Source organism: Prionailurus viverrinus, chromosome B2 (genome assembly GCF_022837055.1).
Source record: "Prionailurus viverrinus isolate Anna chromosome B2, UM_Priviv_1.0, whole genome shotgun sequence".
In the NCBI taxonomy this organism is placed as follows: Eukaryota; Metazoa; Chordata; class Mammalia; order Carnivora; family Felidae; genus Prionailurus; species Prionailurus viverrinus.
In genome coordinates this window covers 16,300,418-16,315,355 of record NC_062565.1, presented here as the reverse complement: position 1 = coordinate 16,315,355, position 14,938 = coordinate 16,300,418, and the positions used below count along the sequence as shown (strand labels likewise).

At 47.3% G+C, this 14,938-nt stretch overlaps 1 protein-coding gene across 1 annotated transcript; it reads left to right on the top strand.

The window, feature by feature from the left end:
- Positions 1-7,119: 7,119 nt before the first annotated feature.
- On the top strand, positions 7,120-14,056 carry EDN1 (endothelin 1). Its single transcript, XM_047857748.1, has 5 exons — positions 7,120-7,652; positions 9,184-9,352; positions 10,781-10,939; positions 11,097-11,210; positions 12,792-14,056. Exons 1-5 carry the CDS (start codon positions 7,589-7,591, stop codon positions 12,892-12,894), a joined length of 609 nt encoding a protein of 202 aa, XP_047713704.1. The 5' UTR covers positions 7,120-7,588; the 3' UTR covers positions 12,895-14,056.
- The last annotated feature ends 882 nt before the right edge of the window (positions 14,057-14,938 follow it).

Genomic DNA, 14,938 nt, shown 5'->3' with positions numbered 1-14,938 from the left:
TATGCAGGAGTTTGTTTTTTTTTTTTTAAGTTTCACAGAAACAAAAAAAAAGCAAAGACATCGATTTCCAGGAAAATTATTCTTGTAACCACTCCAAAAGTTGTTTTTTTTTTTCTTCATCAAAAGAACAAATGGAAAAAGTGCCAATGCCAAATAAAACAAAACCCTTAGCGTTAAATATATTCTGGAGCTTGTGAAATTAAATTTGCATGTTTAAATGGATCCAAATGCCCCTTTAAAAACCTAACCCACTTTTCCCCTCATTTTTTTTTTTCCTATGATGACAACGGGTGATAAATATTGTTCCCTTTTTCACTGCGTCTTCATACTTGGGAAAAAGATTATTATGTGGAGAGAAATTTACTTTTTTTTTAAAATTTTTTTTTTTTTCAACGTTTATTTATTTTTGGGACAGAGAGAGACAGAGCATGAACGGGGGAGGGGCAGAGAGAGAGGGAGACACAGAATCAGAAACAAGCTCCAGGCTCTGAGCCATCAGCCCAGAGCCCGACGCGGGGCTCGAACTCACAGACCGCGAGATCGTGACCTGGCTGAAGTCGGACGCTTAACCGACTGCGCCACCCAGGCGCCCCGAGAAATTTACTTTTATCAGAGGTATAGTTTAGAGAGCGAGGTTCGAATTATTACTTGTAGGTAGACAGCAGATAAGAAAAACAAAAATAATCCTTGTGTTGATTTTTTTCTTTTTTCTCGCCGAAGGAGTGGAATCAAGAAGAAATATAGCAAGTCAGAGACCCTTTCTAGAACTCCACATTGGACACTTCTTTCCCCTGGAAAATAACTGAGTCCAAAAAAGAAGAACTGCAAAATGTGGGAATAATTTTAACTCATTTAATATTTTCTAATACAAATGGAATCCAGGCCTTCTAATGGGACATTGTCTGCACAATGAACTGTCAATGTCGTTTGAGCTTGTGTACCAGGAAGGAGCTCTTCTTGGTTCCTGTGGCTTTTTCTTTTCGTGGCCAATGTCCATCAGGACTTCGGAAACCCCAGTGTGAAAGCTGTAGACATTCTACATTCTACTGGTATGTTATAGGGATATTGGAAACATTGACGACATATGTCACCTACACAGTCTTTCTCTCTTTCATCATCAACCATCTGGTCGTACTGAAACTGTAAATCCAATAACCAAAGCACCTTATTAAAACTCCCTGCCCCTTCTTAGCTATTTCCTGTCCTTTGTCCCAGCTCCAAAATCCTCTCATCTTTGGAGATCTTTCCTGTAATCTTTTAGAACCTCCATTCTGCCTCCTTCATCCCACGATGATGATGATGATGATTTTTTAGAGAGAGAGGGAGCACACAAGGCAGGGAGGAGAGAGAGAGAGACAAAGAGACAGAGAGACAGAGAGAGAGAGGGAGAGTCTTAAGCAGATTCCATGCTCGGCATGCAGCCAGACACAAGGCTTGATCCCACGACCTTGGGATCGCGACCGGAGCTGAAATTAAGAGTCGGTCACCCAACCAAATGAGCCACCCAGGTGCCCCTCCATGCTTATTCTCGAATCATTTTGTGCCTCGTATCCTCACAGCCCTTGCTTCTTTATAAATACCTTCCCTTTTCCCACCTCAATGATTGGCCTCCCCACCCATCCACAGTTTTACTTTTTACCCAGTGGCTTTAAAAAAAATTTTTTTTTTTTTTTTAATTTTTGAGAAAGAGAGAGACAGAGTGCAAGTGGGGTAGGGGCAGGGAGAGAGAGAGAGAGAGAGAGAGAGAGAGAGAGACCAAATCTGGTCTCAGAGCAGGTTCCAGGCTCTGAGCTGTCAGCACAGAGCCTGACACAAGGCTCAAACTCATGAGCTGAGAGATCATGACCTGAGCTGAAGTCAGATGCTTAACCGACTGAGCCACCCAGGTGCCCCTACCTGGTGGCTTATGTTAAGCCTGCTTACCACTGTAGCGTTTGCTAACGCCTCTGTCCTATCACATAAATATCATTCTTCTTTAGGAGCACCTGGGTAGCGCAGTCAGTTGAGCATCTGACTGTTGATTTCTGGCTCAGGTCGTGATCTCACGGTCCGTGAGTTCAAGCCCCGAATCGGGCTCTCCACTGACCATGCAGAGCCTGCTTGGGATTCTCTCCCTCTCTCTCCGCCCCTACCCCTGCTTTTCTCCCTCTCTCTTACTCAAAATAAATAAACTTCTAAAAAATGACCATTTCTTTTTTATAGTGAGAACGTTTAAATCTACTCATTTTGCAACTTTCAAGTATGTAATATAATAGTATAGTCCACTGTGACACGATGTTGTACATTATATCCCCAGAACTTGTTCATCTTATAATTGGAAGTTTATACCCCTTGACCTACTCTCCCCGTGTTTATTACCCTCCAACCCCTGGTAACCACCATTCTACCAAAAAAAAAAATCTTAAAACACGCAAAAGGAATGCACAATCACTAATGAACAGGAGTTATGACAAGACATAACAAGATACAGCCCATTGACTCTCCCACAAAAGCAGTCGGCCTAAGAAAACACGAAGCCACCATATTTATGGAACCTGCCTCCAGAATTAGTTTCTTTTACCATTTCATTCAAAACTGTGGAAGCAAAGCTTGCCTAGAATGACTACATAAATCAGGTTTAATAAAGTGACTTGATTCTACTCCACTCACTCTCAAGTGGTGTTCTTTTTTAACCTCTGCATCAGAATCTCATTAGTTCCACATGTCACAAATTACACAGAATTAAAATTAAAAAGAAAAAGATGGGGTGGCAGCCACCGGCCGACACATTTTTTTGTTTTGGTCTCTCTGATGTGTGAAATATTACGATTACTCTCCCATTCCAATTTACAGGTCCATATGTGGGGTGTGTGTGTGTGTGTGTGTGCGTGCGAGATGCCAGGGAAAACACTCAAAGAGGGTATTTAACTTCAGGATAGAGGGTCAAAAATAAAATAGATGCCCAAACACTAAAGCGGTAAGCAAAAGGGAAAATCGCAACTAGGAACTTTTTTGGATGTGAACTCTGTTTTTGTAGATTCTTTTTTTTTTTTTTTTAATATTTTCAATGTTTATTTTTGAGACAGAGGGAAACAGAGCATGCGTGGGGGAAGCACAGAGAGACAGAGAGAGAGAAAGAAAGAGAATCTGAAGCAGGATGCAGGCTCTGAGCTATCAGCACAGAGCCCGACACGGGGCTCGAACCCACGAACCGGGAACTCATGAACTGAGCCGACTCATGACGCTTAACCGATTGAGCCACCCAGGTGTCCCCAAGAGAGCTGAATTAAACCAGTGTTTCATTCTTAACATAATAAAGTATAAGACATCGTCATGGGCACGGGAACCGTGGGCAGGGGTGTTCATACGTAAGGTGATAGCACATGGCTGAATAATTTTTCCCGATAGCTTAATGAACACACAATAATTATGTTTATTTTAACACGTATTAAACTATGATTTCATGTACATTATTCACCCATGCAAACCATGACTTCATGTCCATTATGGCCGCAATAGTAAGCTGCCTTAAAATTAATCAAGTGAAAGAAATTAGTGAGGCAATGGAGAATATTCAGGAAAAATGCACAGAAGGCACATGAATACGGCAACATTGTGAAAGACGTTTATGAATGACTGAGGCTTGGGGAGTGCTAGGTTCAAGGATTGTGCCTATTCCATTAAACTAAAGACTTGCTGTCATTGTCTCATGGATGAGAGTGTCAAGGGAATTGAGTCGCATGCATTACATGATTGTAAAAGGCATGCGATGAGTCTCTCCTGACTGTCATGCTATTTCCTGGGCTGAATCATCACCCATTATATTCTGGGCCTTAGGAAGGAGCAGTGTTGTTCATGACTCCTGGAGGGGCGTACCGTAACCGGGGGTAACGTCTGCAGGGCACCATCTTTCACAAACGCGCTCTGCAGCCTGAAAATGTGAAACAGTCAACCGTCTACGATTGAAGCGAGTCTAGTGACACGGAGGGCTTCACCGTGCCTGTAATAAACGTGTTTCCCATTCCTGGTGCTATCATCCAGCAACCTAACGGCTGTTCTTTTTGCTGAGCTAAATGCAACATCTCACGCCAGATTTATTGGGCTTGGCAAAGTTGCAAATTTTATTACGCCAAAGTTGAGAAAGAGCAAAGCTGAGGAGTGCTAAAAACAGTACACTTTGCTACTGTGTAGTACAGCATTTATTTATAGATATCTATTAATACATAGCAAGAGATACAGAAGAAGTACATTAAAAAAAAAAAGCGGCTTTGTCAAATAGTTTCCAGTGTTCAAGTGTAAGAGCCAAAGCAAGAACAGCGACGGCAAACTGGTCTGTGGAAGAAAAAAGTCGTGTTCTTGTGCTTTCTCTCCCTTCCCTTCCCTTCCCTCCCTGAGGACCTCGGCCACAAAGAGCCTACACCCTCCTAGATCTTGGAGGGGTGGGGTGGGGGGTGCGGGATGCCCTCATGTATTACTCTGTCCAGCTTTTTAAGCCTCCGCCTCTCCCATCTCCCTCTCTAGCAATGCTGTATGTGGAGAGGTGGGAACACGGAGCTTGTAAAACTGGTTTGTTGGGGTTCTTTCTCCCTCCAGGTCTTGCTTCTTGGGAAAATGTCTTGCCAGGCGGTGCCCATAGCTGCCTTCACTGAGCTTGCAAGGGGCTTTCCCCTTCCTCCCGCAGAAGGAAAGAGAAATGGAAACACACACGCGTGCCTGCCCATGAGCATCTTGGAAACTCGGAATTCAGAGATGGGGGCGAGACTGTACAGGGGAACAGTGGGACTCTCCCAGATCTGAAACCCCCCTCCCCCCCCCCCCCCCCCGTGCATTTACTTTACAGAGCCCTAGAGGGCCTGGGGGGAAGGGGGGGCGGATCCCTGTATTTATAATTCAAATATGTTCCCAGGGTGACCCATGCAGGAGAGGAGGGGACGGGGGACTGTGGGAAGGCGTGTGGGCAGTTTGATTTTGCTTCCTTTCCACCTGATTGCTGGGTGCCCCTGGCAACCCCCAGGGGCAGCCTCACTCAGGCGGGGGTGGTGGGGAGAGGGGCTTCCTGGAGGGTAACCCGGGCTCCACCTGCAGAGACTGGGGAGGGCGGGGGCAGTCATTTCCCCTCGAGGAGCTTAGGACAGGTTGGTCCTGACTGCTGCCAGGCTTCTGGCAAAGTTGCCAAGAGGTTAAAGAAGGGGTGAGAGGGATCCCAGGCCTCCTTTCCCTCACCCAGGGGTGGGGGTGTGGGGGGGGAGCTTGGATCCTGTGACAATGACATCAGCCCTCCTCTGCTCTCCCTGTCTGCTGGGGGGGGGGGGGGGAGGAGGTGGGGACACACCGGCCAGAGCTGAGGTGGGCAAAGCTGGCTTCCGGCTTGATGTCACCTCTCCCCCCCCCCCCCCCCGTTCTAGGGGGAGCTGTGCCCTCCCCAGCCCCCCAGGGCTGGGCTGAGGTAAGCCTATGAGGAGGCAGAAGGCCCAGGCAGAGTCCCCTGGGGCCTGGGTGGAGGCCTCTCCGGTGTGGGTGTGGGCGGGAGGGTACCTGCCTCTCCCCCGTCTCCAGCTCTGCTGCAGCGTCCCTTTTAGGGGACAGATCTCCTTACAGGCCTGACACGGCTACTGTAACTGTCTCCCCAGCTGTACCTTCCAGGGAGGCCCACACTTCCCATGTGTGCCCAGGTCCACAGCTTTCGTGCTGGGATAAAATCTCCTTTTGGTTCTAGAGGTGACGGGTGAGCAGGGGGGAGGAGGGAAGGGTTTGACGGGATCCTCCTGGGTATATGTGACTACCCCTCCCTCGTCCACCCTGGGGAGGGGAGGGGATTGGGGTTAAACAGGGTGAGGAACTGGAGGAAGCATCTCTCTGATGGCGTCCCGAAGTGCTAGGTGTAGACACATCTTCCTCCTGGGCAGGGGAGACGCTCCGAACTCACTCAGGGCACGGCAGGAACTTGGGTAGAGCATCGAAACCCTGGGTGCCTCGGTTTACCCACCTGCAAAGCGAGGCTACCTGAGAAAGCCAACGTCTTCCATTTACGGTTTGCTTTGTGTATTACCAAACGTCCAAGGCCACAGTGGCTGCCCGGTGGGTACTTCAGGGGGCATTTCGAGGGCAAATAGACTTCGCTTGGAAAATGTCACCCATTATTGAAATGTGAGGCATTTGTTATTTGATCTCCATATTCGGCATGGCCGTTTCCTCCTTCCCAAACACCACCCTCATCCCACATTCACCTAACCCCCCTACAAGAATGCCCCTTTGCCCTAAATGAAGAACCCGAGGGGGGGGGGCGGGGAGAGGACGATCCAGAGAAGATGTCCCCGCGCTGGCAGTAAGTACATATTCCGAGAGGCAGCCCTTTCTATTCCTTGCCACTCCTGAGCGGTCATCTGGGCTGCCTTCCCTCTGTTATCTGGGAGCCAAGGTTTTTACTTTTTGTTCTCAAGAAACATCAGCCCCTGTGGCTCTGCATCGCCCCCTGGCGGTCCTCTCCCGCTATTTCTTAACACCGGTGGGTGCTACCGAACCTGGGGCGTTGGGGGGGAAGCGGAAAGAGGGTGGGGGCACAGAAGAAAGCTTACGGGGGCTTGTACTCCATGCCACCGGGCTGCGTGCCCGCAAGGACTCTAATTGTTTTTTTAACGTCGTTTCCTTGCTGTTCCTCCACGGATCTTTTTCACTGCGCACGCAAAGAACTTCAGCAAAAAAGACTTGGGTGGGGGGGGGAGGGGGCCGGGAGTAAGGGACAAATATGTTGATCTGCCACAATAATGTGACCCCCAGTGGTGGGCGGGGGTGGGGGTGGGGTGGGGTGAAGGGGGAGAGCGCTCCCTTGTGTGATCAACACTAAGGAATCAGGCGACATAAAAGGAGAATGCAGGGAACAACAATTAAAAAAAAAAAACAACCCGCGCACAACAATACAATCTATTTAAACTGTAGCTCATACTTTTCATACCAATGGTATGACTTTTCTGGAGTCCCTCTTCTGATTCTTGAACTCTGGGGCTGGCAGCTCGCAAAGGGGAAGCAGACTCAAGCACTGCACGGGCAGGTTTACCAAAGGTCTCTCTAATGGGTATTTTCTTTTTCTTAGCCCTGCCCCTGAATTGTCAGACGGCGGGCGTCTGCCTCTGAAGTTAGCAGTGATTTCCTTTAGAGCCCGGCCTTATCTCCGGCTGCACGTTGCCTGTTGGTGACTAATAACACAATAACATTGTCTGGGGCTGGAATAAAGTTGGAGCTGTTTACCCCCACTCTATAGGGGTTCAATATAAAAAGCCGGCGGGAGAGCTGTCCTAGTCAGACGCGCTTCTGCATCGGCGCTGCGGCGAGCGCGCAGAGGGTCCTCGGTCGCGCTGCCGGGTCCCCCCGCACGCCACCGCCGCGTGCGTCTTCAGACCGCTCCCACTGCCGGCCCTCCTGGCAGAAACTTCTTTTGCTGCCCGTTAAAAGCGCCCTGAGGCTGAAGGATCGCGTTGAGATCTGAATAACCAGAAGCGCTTTGAGGCAACTGAAGCTCTTGTTCTTCGTTTTCCTTCGGGTTTCGTTGGCAGGGGAGGATTTTGATCCGCGCCCCCCCCCCTTTTTTTTTTTAATTTTTTTTTGCACCACAATGGATTATTTCCCCGTGCTTTTCTCTCTGCTGTTTGTGGCTTTCCAAGGAGCTCCAGAAGCAGGTAGGCACGGCGACTTGTAAATCTCTGAATGTTAATGTCTTCTTGTCCACCTTCGTGTTTTTCCTGCTTCTGTTTTCCCGTTCTTTTTATTACCGCAGGTCAGATATCAAGTGCCTGGGAATAACTGCCTAAAGTTACTTCAGTTTTTTTTAGTGGGGGGGGGGGGAAATGCCTCTGCTGAAAACAATTGCTCCTATGGCGTTAAAGTAACACACTATTCTTATGTAGTATACTTCCTTGGCTTTTAAAAATACAATTCAAGAAAAGTAAAGACAAGATACAATTTCGCCAAAGGTACATTCCCGGTGTAGGTGTTTGTACAGGTAACAGCACATATAGGAACTTCTGTATTTTATTTCAAGACTGTTTAAATAGCGAGTGAAGGTGTAAAATATTTAAACATTTCAGCTCAGAGCCAAGGAATTTTATTCCAGTCATTCGAGCAATATATGAGCAGTAAAATCACCTGCCGAACGGTCTGCTGAACAACCCCCCGGGGCAGTTTCAGGGTGAAGCAGATGTTTTCTTTAAAATTTGTCATTATTGACTTTAGGCCTCTTTTGGCAGGTTTTTGGCACCCAAAACAGCGTGAGGTCTATTTTCAGTTGTATTCACCTGTCGTGGGAGGGGAGCTAGGATAAAGGCTGGCTGCTTAAGGGTTTAGATAGTCTGTGTGCATCTGCCTGTTTCCCCCTTCTGAGGGTCAATGCCCTTTTGTGTGTGTGTCTTTTCATGACCCTGACTAAAGAGAAAAGATGTCAAGGGAATGAAAATCCTGGAATGTGTCTGATCATTTGAAATGTACAAAATTGGGCAGATAAGCCACATGGCTAACTTGTCAGTGAGAAGAGGCGATTCCTGGGTGGGGAAGGGGGAGCTGGTGAATCCGACACGTGCCATCCTTCTCCTGGGATTCCCAGTTCGAAGCCCACAGAACCTTGATTAGGTCCCCAAGCTGCTGCTCAGTCTCACCCGAGATCAGGGGTTTCCTCAGAGTTTACCACCTGCGATGAATACCGTACAGCTGGTTTCTCTTCTTTCTCTCCACTCACCCCCCGAAAGCTCTTGACCTCCACCTAGTTTTGAGGGCTGCGTATCACCTGGGCTAGTCCCTGCCCTCCACCAGGCGTGAAGTGGTCGGTACTCCCCTCACCTGCATGGGGACGTGGCTCCCAACCGAGGAAGAGGCGGCCGATTTATTCAACTTTAGCTCTTTGGTCATCGGCCAACTTGAAGGCACCGTCCTCCTGAATCCCATGCAGAAGCCACCCAGATTTCCCACCGGCAGCATGTCTGGGCGTTCCTCTGGGGGCTGCTTCATGGGGGCCGGTCCCCTTTTCTGGTGGCTGTTTCCCCTGCACACGTGTCATCTCCCTGAAAGTGGGTAAGCCGGTGGGGGCAAAGATGAAGTCACATAAAGAGCCCTTTCTGCTCTGTGTTTCTTGCCGAAGGCCGGCTGAAGGTGGGCTTTGATCTGCCCGGCTAGATCCCCGGGGAAATGCCCTGCTGACCGGCTTTTTTCTCTCCCCAGCGGTCTTGGGCGCGGAGCTCAGCACTGGCCTGGACAGCGGAGGGGAGAAGCCGGCTCCCAGTGCGCCCTGGCGGCCCCGACGGTCCAAGCGCTGCTCCTGCTCTTCCCTGTTGGATAAGGAGTGTGTCTACTTCTGCCACCTGGACATCATCTGGGTCAACACTCCCGAGTGAGTCTCTAGAGGGCGTCGGAACGCTAGCTATCCCTTACCTCTGGCCGCTCCAGCCTGGAGCCCACTTCCTGCCAGTTGCTTTGCGGGGAGCCCCTGGTCTGGATTCTGAAGGACGTGAAGGTGCCTCGGTGGGTGGGGACAGTGCCCCTCTATTCCTGAGAATTCCCAGGCAGGTTGGTTCTTTGCAACAGCCAGGGAAGGGGGGGGGGTTCTTCTGAGACCCTGTGGCTCAAACATTCATGACAGGAGAGACGGGAAATGGTGGTGACAAGCAGGTCATTGCCACACATTTCGGAGGGGGATGTTCTTCTGGTGGGGTCTGACCGGGCTTCGGGAATAAGCTACTGAGGGCATGTGGGTTAGTCTAACCTGTGCTACTCTTGAGGCAGAAAGGGTGGTACAAAGTGATCATCAATCCCTTCCTTTTACCTAGGGAAAAACAAAAACCCAAGGAGTGAGTCCGTGGCAGGGCTGGACCCGGAAGGTGGATGTCCTGACCCCTCTGTGCTTTCCCTTTAGAAAAGCCTATTTCAAGACAGCAATAGAAACAGGGCCCATAGATTTCTCTTCTGCCTCCAGCTCGAAGAAAACAGTCTCCCATCCCTTCACCCTGGAAACTAGCGCACCCGTCAGAAGCAGCCGTAAACAAAAACACGCCGGGTCCCATTTTGGCGAGGCATGACCAGAGTCCAAACAAAATCAAATCAAACAAAACCCACGGTGACCCTAATAACTTAAAAGGTGATCCTTCCAAGGGGGTGACTTTATCCCTTTTAGGTGAGACTCAAAAGGGACACTTTGGAAATTACTAGAGAGCCTTCTGGCAAACGAGGCCTTCTGCTAGTCACCTGGTGTCACCAATTCCAGGAGATGTGCAAACCTGGGTGCAGCAGTGTGTCCTCCCCGGCCCCCGGCAGGAGGCACTTTTAGCATTATCACGTGACTTGAACTGGAAAGAGATTTTCAAAATCTTGTGAGTCATGGTTTTGCATTGAATTCCGCCCCCCCCGCCCCTCCCCCCAAGAGCTGTTAACTAGATGGAAAGTTAGAAAAGTAAAAAGAAAAAAAAAAAGAAAGAAATAGATACCAAAGCAACAAACAAATAAAACAAAAACAAAAACAAAACAAAACAAAAAACGAAACACCCCAAAGCTGCTTGTGTTGAGCTAGAAGAGAACGTTGTTACAAATTAAAATGGAATTTCATCGAGTTAGATGGTTTTCTCCTGGAGGGGTACGTGCACTCGGGGCCATTGATGGGTGTGGGACCCTGACTACCTTCACACTTGACCTTCCTAAGTTGGGCTACCGGGAGCTGTGTGGTGAGAGCCTTGTGCCCCGCTGCAATGAGTTTGCGCCACAGAATGCGTCGTTTTGAAGACTGTTAATCATGCTAATATCTTGTATTCCTCTTTTTTGGTAACAGGCACATCGTCCCGTATGGACTTGGAAGCCCTTCTAGGTCTAAGCGATCCTTAAAGGACTTATTTGCCACGAAGGCGACAGACCACAGGAACAGATGTCAGTGTGCCAGCCAGAAAGACAAGAAGTGCTGGACTTTTTGCCAAGTGGGAAAAGAGCTCAGGTGAGGTAGAAACACCTTTGCTTTCGATCAGTTTTATGGCCTCCCGATCGTCCTGTCGTGATGTTGCTGCCTTTTTGCTTAAGAGAAATTAACAGAGACTTTGTGAGGAAGGAGAGTCCCATTGCTGAAGTACATTTCCCCATCTGTCTTGTAACAGGGGTCAAGACAGTATGGAGAAGGGCTGGGATGACCAGAAGAAGGGAAAAGACTGTTCTGAGCTTGGAGAAAAGTGTACTCATCACCAGCTGGTGGCGGGAAGAAAAATAAGAAGGTAAGAGACTCGCAAATAGGAGAAGGGCTTGGAAGAAAAGAACACAGATTTTCGTAGTCTGTGGATTAAAAAGAGCAGAGGAATCCCTCCCAGATGTTTTTTTGAAGACCTTGCATGCAGACCTTTGCCCCCTATGCACTTTGGTGATCTTAAGCACATGCCGCCCAGTCTGAAGGTAGATTGTCCAAACAGAATACATCTACAGACACCTTTGTCATTTGGTCATAGCTAGTCCTTGCTTTTCTGCATCAGTGTATTTACCGCTTTGCTTGAGAAATTAACAGTCCTTTCAGGGAGAGGGTTTTTGTTTTGGGGTTGTTTGGTTTTTTTTTTTTTTTTGGTTGCTTATTTTATTTTATTTTTAAATCAAAGTGTCCCACATAATTAAGGTTTCGAAAAGTTGTAGCAGTTATTCCAGTGGCCCAAGGGAGAATAAAGTCATTAGGTAGGGTTGGTGAGAATTAGAATGAGCTGTGTTGGGGGGTTATTTTTTTTTTTTTTAACAGGGAAGTGCATTCGGTGGAAAGCCAATGTCTTTCTGAAAAGCTCTCCCATTTTGTAGTAGGTCGTGAGCTGGAGCAGAGAAAGAACGTAGATCAGGCAACACCGTAGGGTTGTGATGGCTCTCGACCTCTTGAGTGATGACCCTTCCATATCCCAGACATGTCAGCGTTCACAAGCTGGAGGGGAGAAACCTACATTCAGATCTGTCACGTGTTCAACATTTCCCTACCGTGGTCCCCGGGCACTTTTCCTAGAAATCCAGTAGCAGGAGGTTCTATGCTCAAAGTGTTCTGAGCACAGTCCTGACAGCCATGAACTACTTCTGAGGGGTTTACTGCTGGTGTGTGGGACATCCTTAGCTGTCTGTGACTTCTCACTTTGCCATTGTACTTTCCATATTTATAATCTCAGGCCACTGATGCTCCTCCCCCAGATCACAGGGTTAGGTAAACAGACTTGGAAATTATTATTGTTTTTCTATTAGTTTCTATTATAGCAACTCATGTCAATCCAATATGTATATACACATATATATATACACACACATATATATACACACATATATATATACACATATATGTGTATATATATATGTGGTTTTTATTTGCGGTACCATATTTGCTTGGAGCAAAGCTATATTCCACCTCTCTTTTTAAAGTTTCTTTCCCATCAAGTTACCTTTAATTTCTTTACGTGACAAAGCAGATATCCATGATTATTTGAAGCCTACGTTGAGTCAGTTTCTCTGTAGAGTCCCGTGGTGTCGTAGTTGGGATGGAGCACAGGAGACAAGACAATATCTCTAGCTTACCTTGAACTTGTACTTTAAATTTGTATTTAATGCCCGCTGCTCCCTTCCTCTCCTTTAGATATGACCGCTGCTCCCTTCCTCTCCCCCCTATTCCAAGCATAAGGGGCAGGCTTTATTTTCACTTGAGGTTAACAAAGGGAAGCATGCTGTTGCGGTCGGCGGCGAAAGTTCAGGCACTGGACTTAGATTCTAATTTTAGATGCCTCTTTTGCCCAGCAACGATTTTTAAGAAAATAACATTTGTTTTCTCTTGTCTTGTTTAATAGGTTGGACGCCATCAGGAACAGCATCAAAACAGCTTTCCGTGTTGCAAAGCTGAAAGCGGAGATCTACAGAGAGAAGAAAGTGACCCACAACCGAACGCACTGATTGATGGCAGGTGGCCGGGGCCTGTCGCATGCCATCTCCTCCCCGGAGGGAACCCTGTGGCTGATTCTGCACTCTCTCCACATGGCTGGGATCAGAGCAAAAGCATCCTCCCTGCTTAGACCGTTTCTTGCTCCAGACTGGCAACGGGCCAGTGTCCTCACTGTAAACATTCCAGGGAAGGTTAAGGAGTCCCCCCAATCTGTCTTCATTTGCTTCCATCAGTGGTGACCGCTTCCGTCTTTCCTCATCTGGGGTGATAGTTGGACCACGCAGAAAGCAGAGAGATACAGTGACTTGTGGATTAGGGTGGCATCCTCCAGAGGGAGGACAGGAGATTCCACACGCGGTGGAATTTCTGAAGAGGGTCCGAAGGGAGTGTTTGTGTCTCACTCAGGCGCCTGGCACGTTTCAGGGAGAAGCTCCAAAGTCCATGCAAAGATTTCCTAAGGAATGCACAAATTGAAAACACACTCGAAGGACACTCAAGTAAAAAAAAAAAAAAAAAGCAAAAGACTTTTATTATTATTTTTTTAATTCACAGAAATGCAAACTGAAAGACACTGTTACTACTGTAAAATCAGGATGGGTTTGATGAATATGAGTCTACCTCACCTATATTGCACTCTGGCAAGAAGTATTTCCCCACCTTTAATTATTGCCTCCCTTTGCTCTTCCCCCTCCTGCCCTCCCCTCCCCCCAAAGCCCCCGTTGTAAATCTTGGCCTCATAGATGTCTAGTCTAACATGTCAGTAGTAGATGTAACGTTTCATGGTAATCTACTAGCTCTGATCCACAAGAAAAAAGATCATTGAATCAGGAGGTTCCCTTGCCTTGATCTTTGGAAACACAATGGTATAGAATTGTTTATGGAAGACATTGAAAAGTAAACATTTGGTTATGCTTTAAAGCAGTGAAATTATTTTCCTTTATGTAAGTGGCTAATGGAAGAGGTTGGAATAAATTTTGACGTACTTATTTTTTTATAGATATTTATATTCTAACAGTTTATTCCTTATATTTACCATGTTAAATATATGTCTGGGCAGGCCATATTGGTCTATGTATTTTTTTAAGTGTATTTCTGAATGAAATTGAGAAAAATGCTTTGTTTTGCCTGTCAAGGTAATGACTTTAGAAAATAAATATTTTTTTCCCTACTGTACTGATTTTGAGTCATTTCTGAAATTCCCAAGAAGTGGGCCATGATGCTAAGAATTATGAAAGGAAGTGATTGAAAATGGTTTCTTAGGGGCGCCCGGGTGGCTCAGTCGGTTAAGCGGCCAACTTCGGCTCAGGTCATGATCTCGCGGTCTGTGAGTTCGAGCCCCGCGTCGGGCTCTGTGCTGACAGCTCAGAGCCCGGAGCCTGTTTCAGATTCTGTGTCTCCCTCTCTCTGACCCTCCCCCATTCATGCTCTGTCTCTCTCTGTCTCAAAAATAAATAAACGTTAAAAAAATTAAAAAAAAAAAAAAGAAAATGGTTTCTTAGGTGACAATAAGAAGGAAAATAGTCTTGGCTGATTATGAAAGAACTCCATCTGGATCTTCAAAGTTGCCTTCAGATGACATTAAGGTAAAAACAAAACAAAAACCCAGCTTCGATACCTCTGTCTTTCCCTGGATCGCAACTTTCTGCTTCCCCTCCCCCTGAAAACTCTCCAGGGGCTTACTTCATCCATTAACTTTACTTAGGCGATTAGACAGGATCCAACAGCTCAAGCGGATGGTGCGGTGAGAGGTGCTCTCTCCATATTAACGGGCTGAAGGAGGCAATGGCAAGACGACTCCCAAAAAATGTCACCGAATTATATCCGGTTCCACACCATTCCAGAGATGAAATTCCATTCCGCATTCCAGAGAAATGCTTGGAGAAAGCAGCCTGCCGAGGGCAAGTTATGGGTCCCCTGTAGCATTGTGAATGTTATTTATTTATTTATTTGTTTATTCATTTATCGCTCAGATTAAGAGCTTGGTTATTAAGGAACACTAAGTGCCTTTGCTTGTCCTCAGTAGCCCCGGACTGGACACAAGCCGGTGGAGGAAGA

Coding starts and splice junctions, on each gene's coding strand:
- EDN1 (XM_047857748.1), top strand. CDS start 7,589: ATGGATTATTTCCCCGTGCTTTTCTCTCTGCTGTTTGTGGCTTTCCAA. Junction 9,353..10,780: donor ATCTGGGTCAACACTCCCGA/GTGAGTCTCTAG, acceptor TTTTGGTAACAG/GCACATCGTCCCGTATGGAC. Junction 11,211..12,791: donor GCGGGAAGAAAAATAAGAAG/GTAAGAGACTCG, acceptor CTTGTTTAATAG/GTTGGACGCCATCAGGAACA.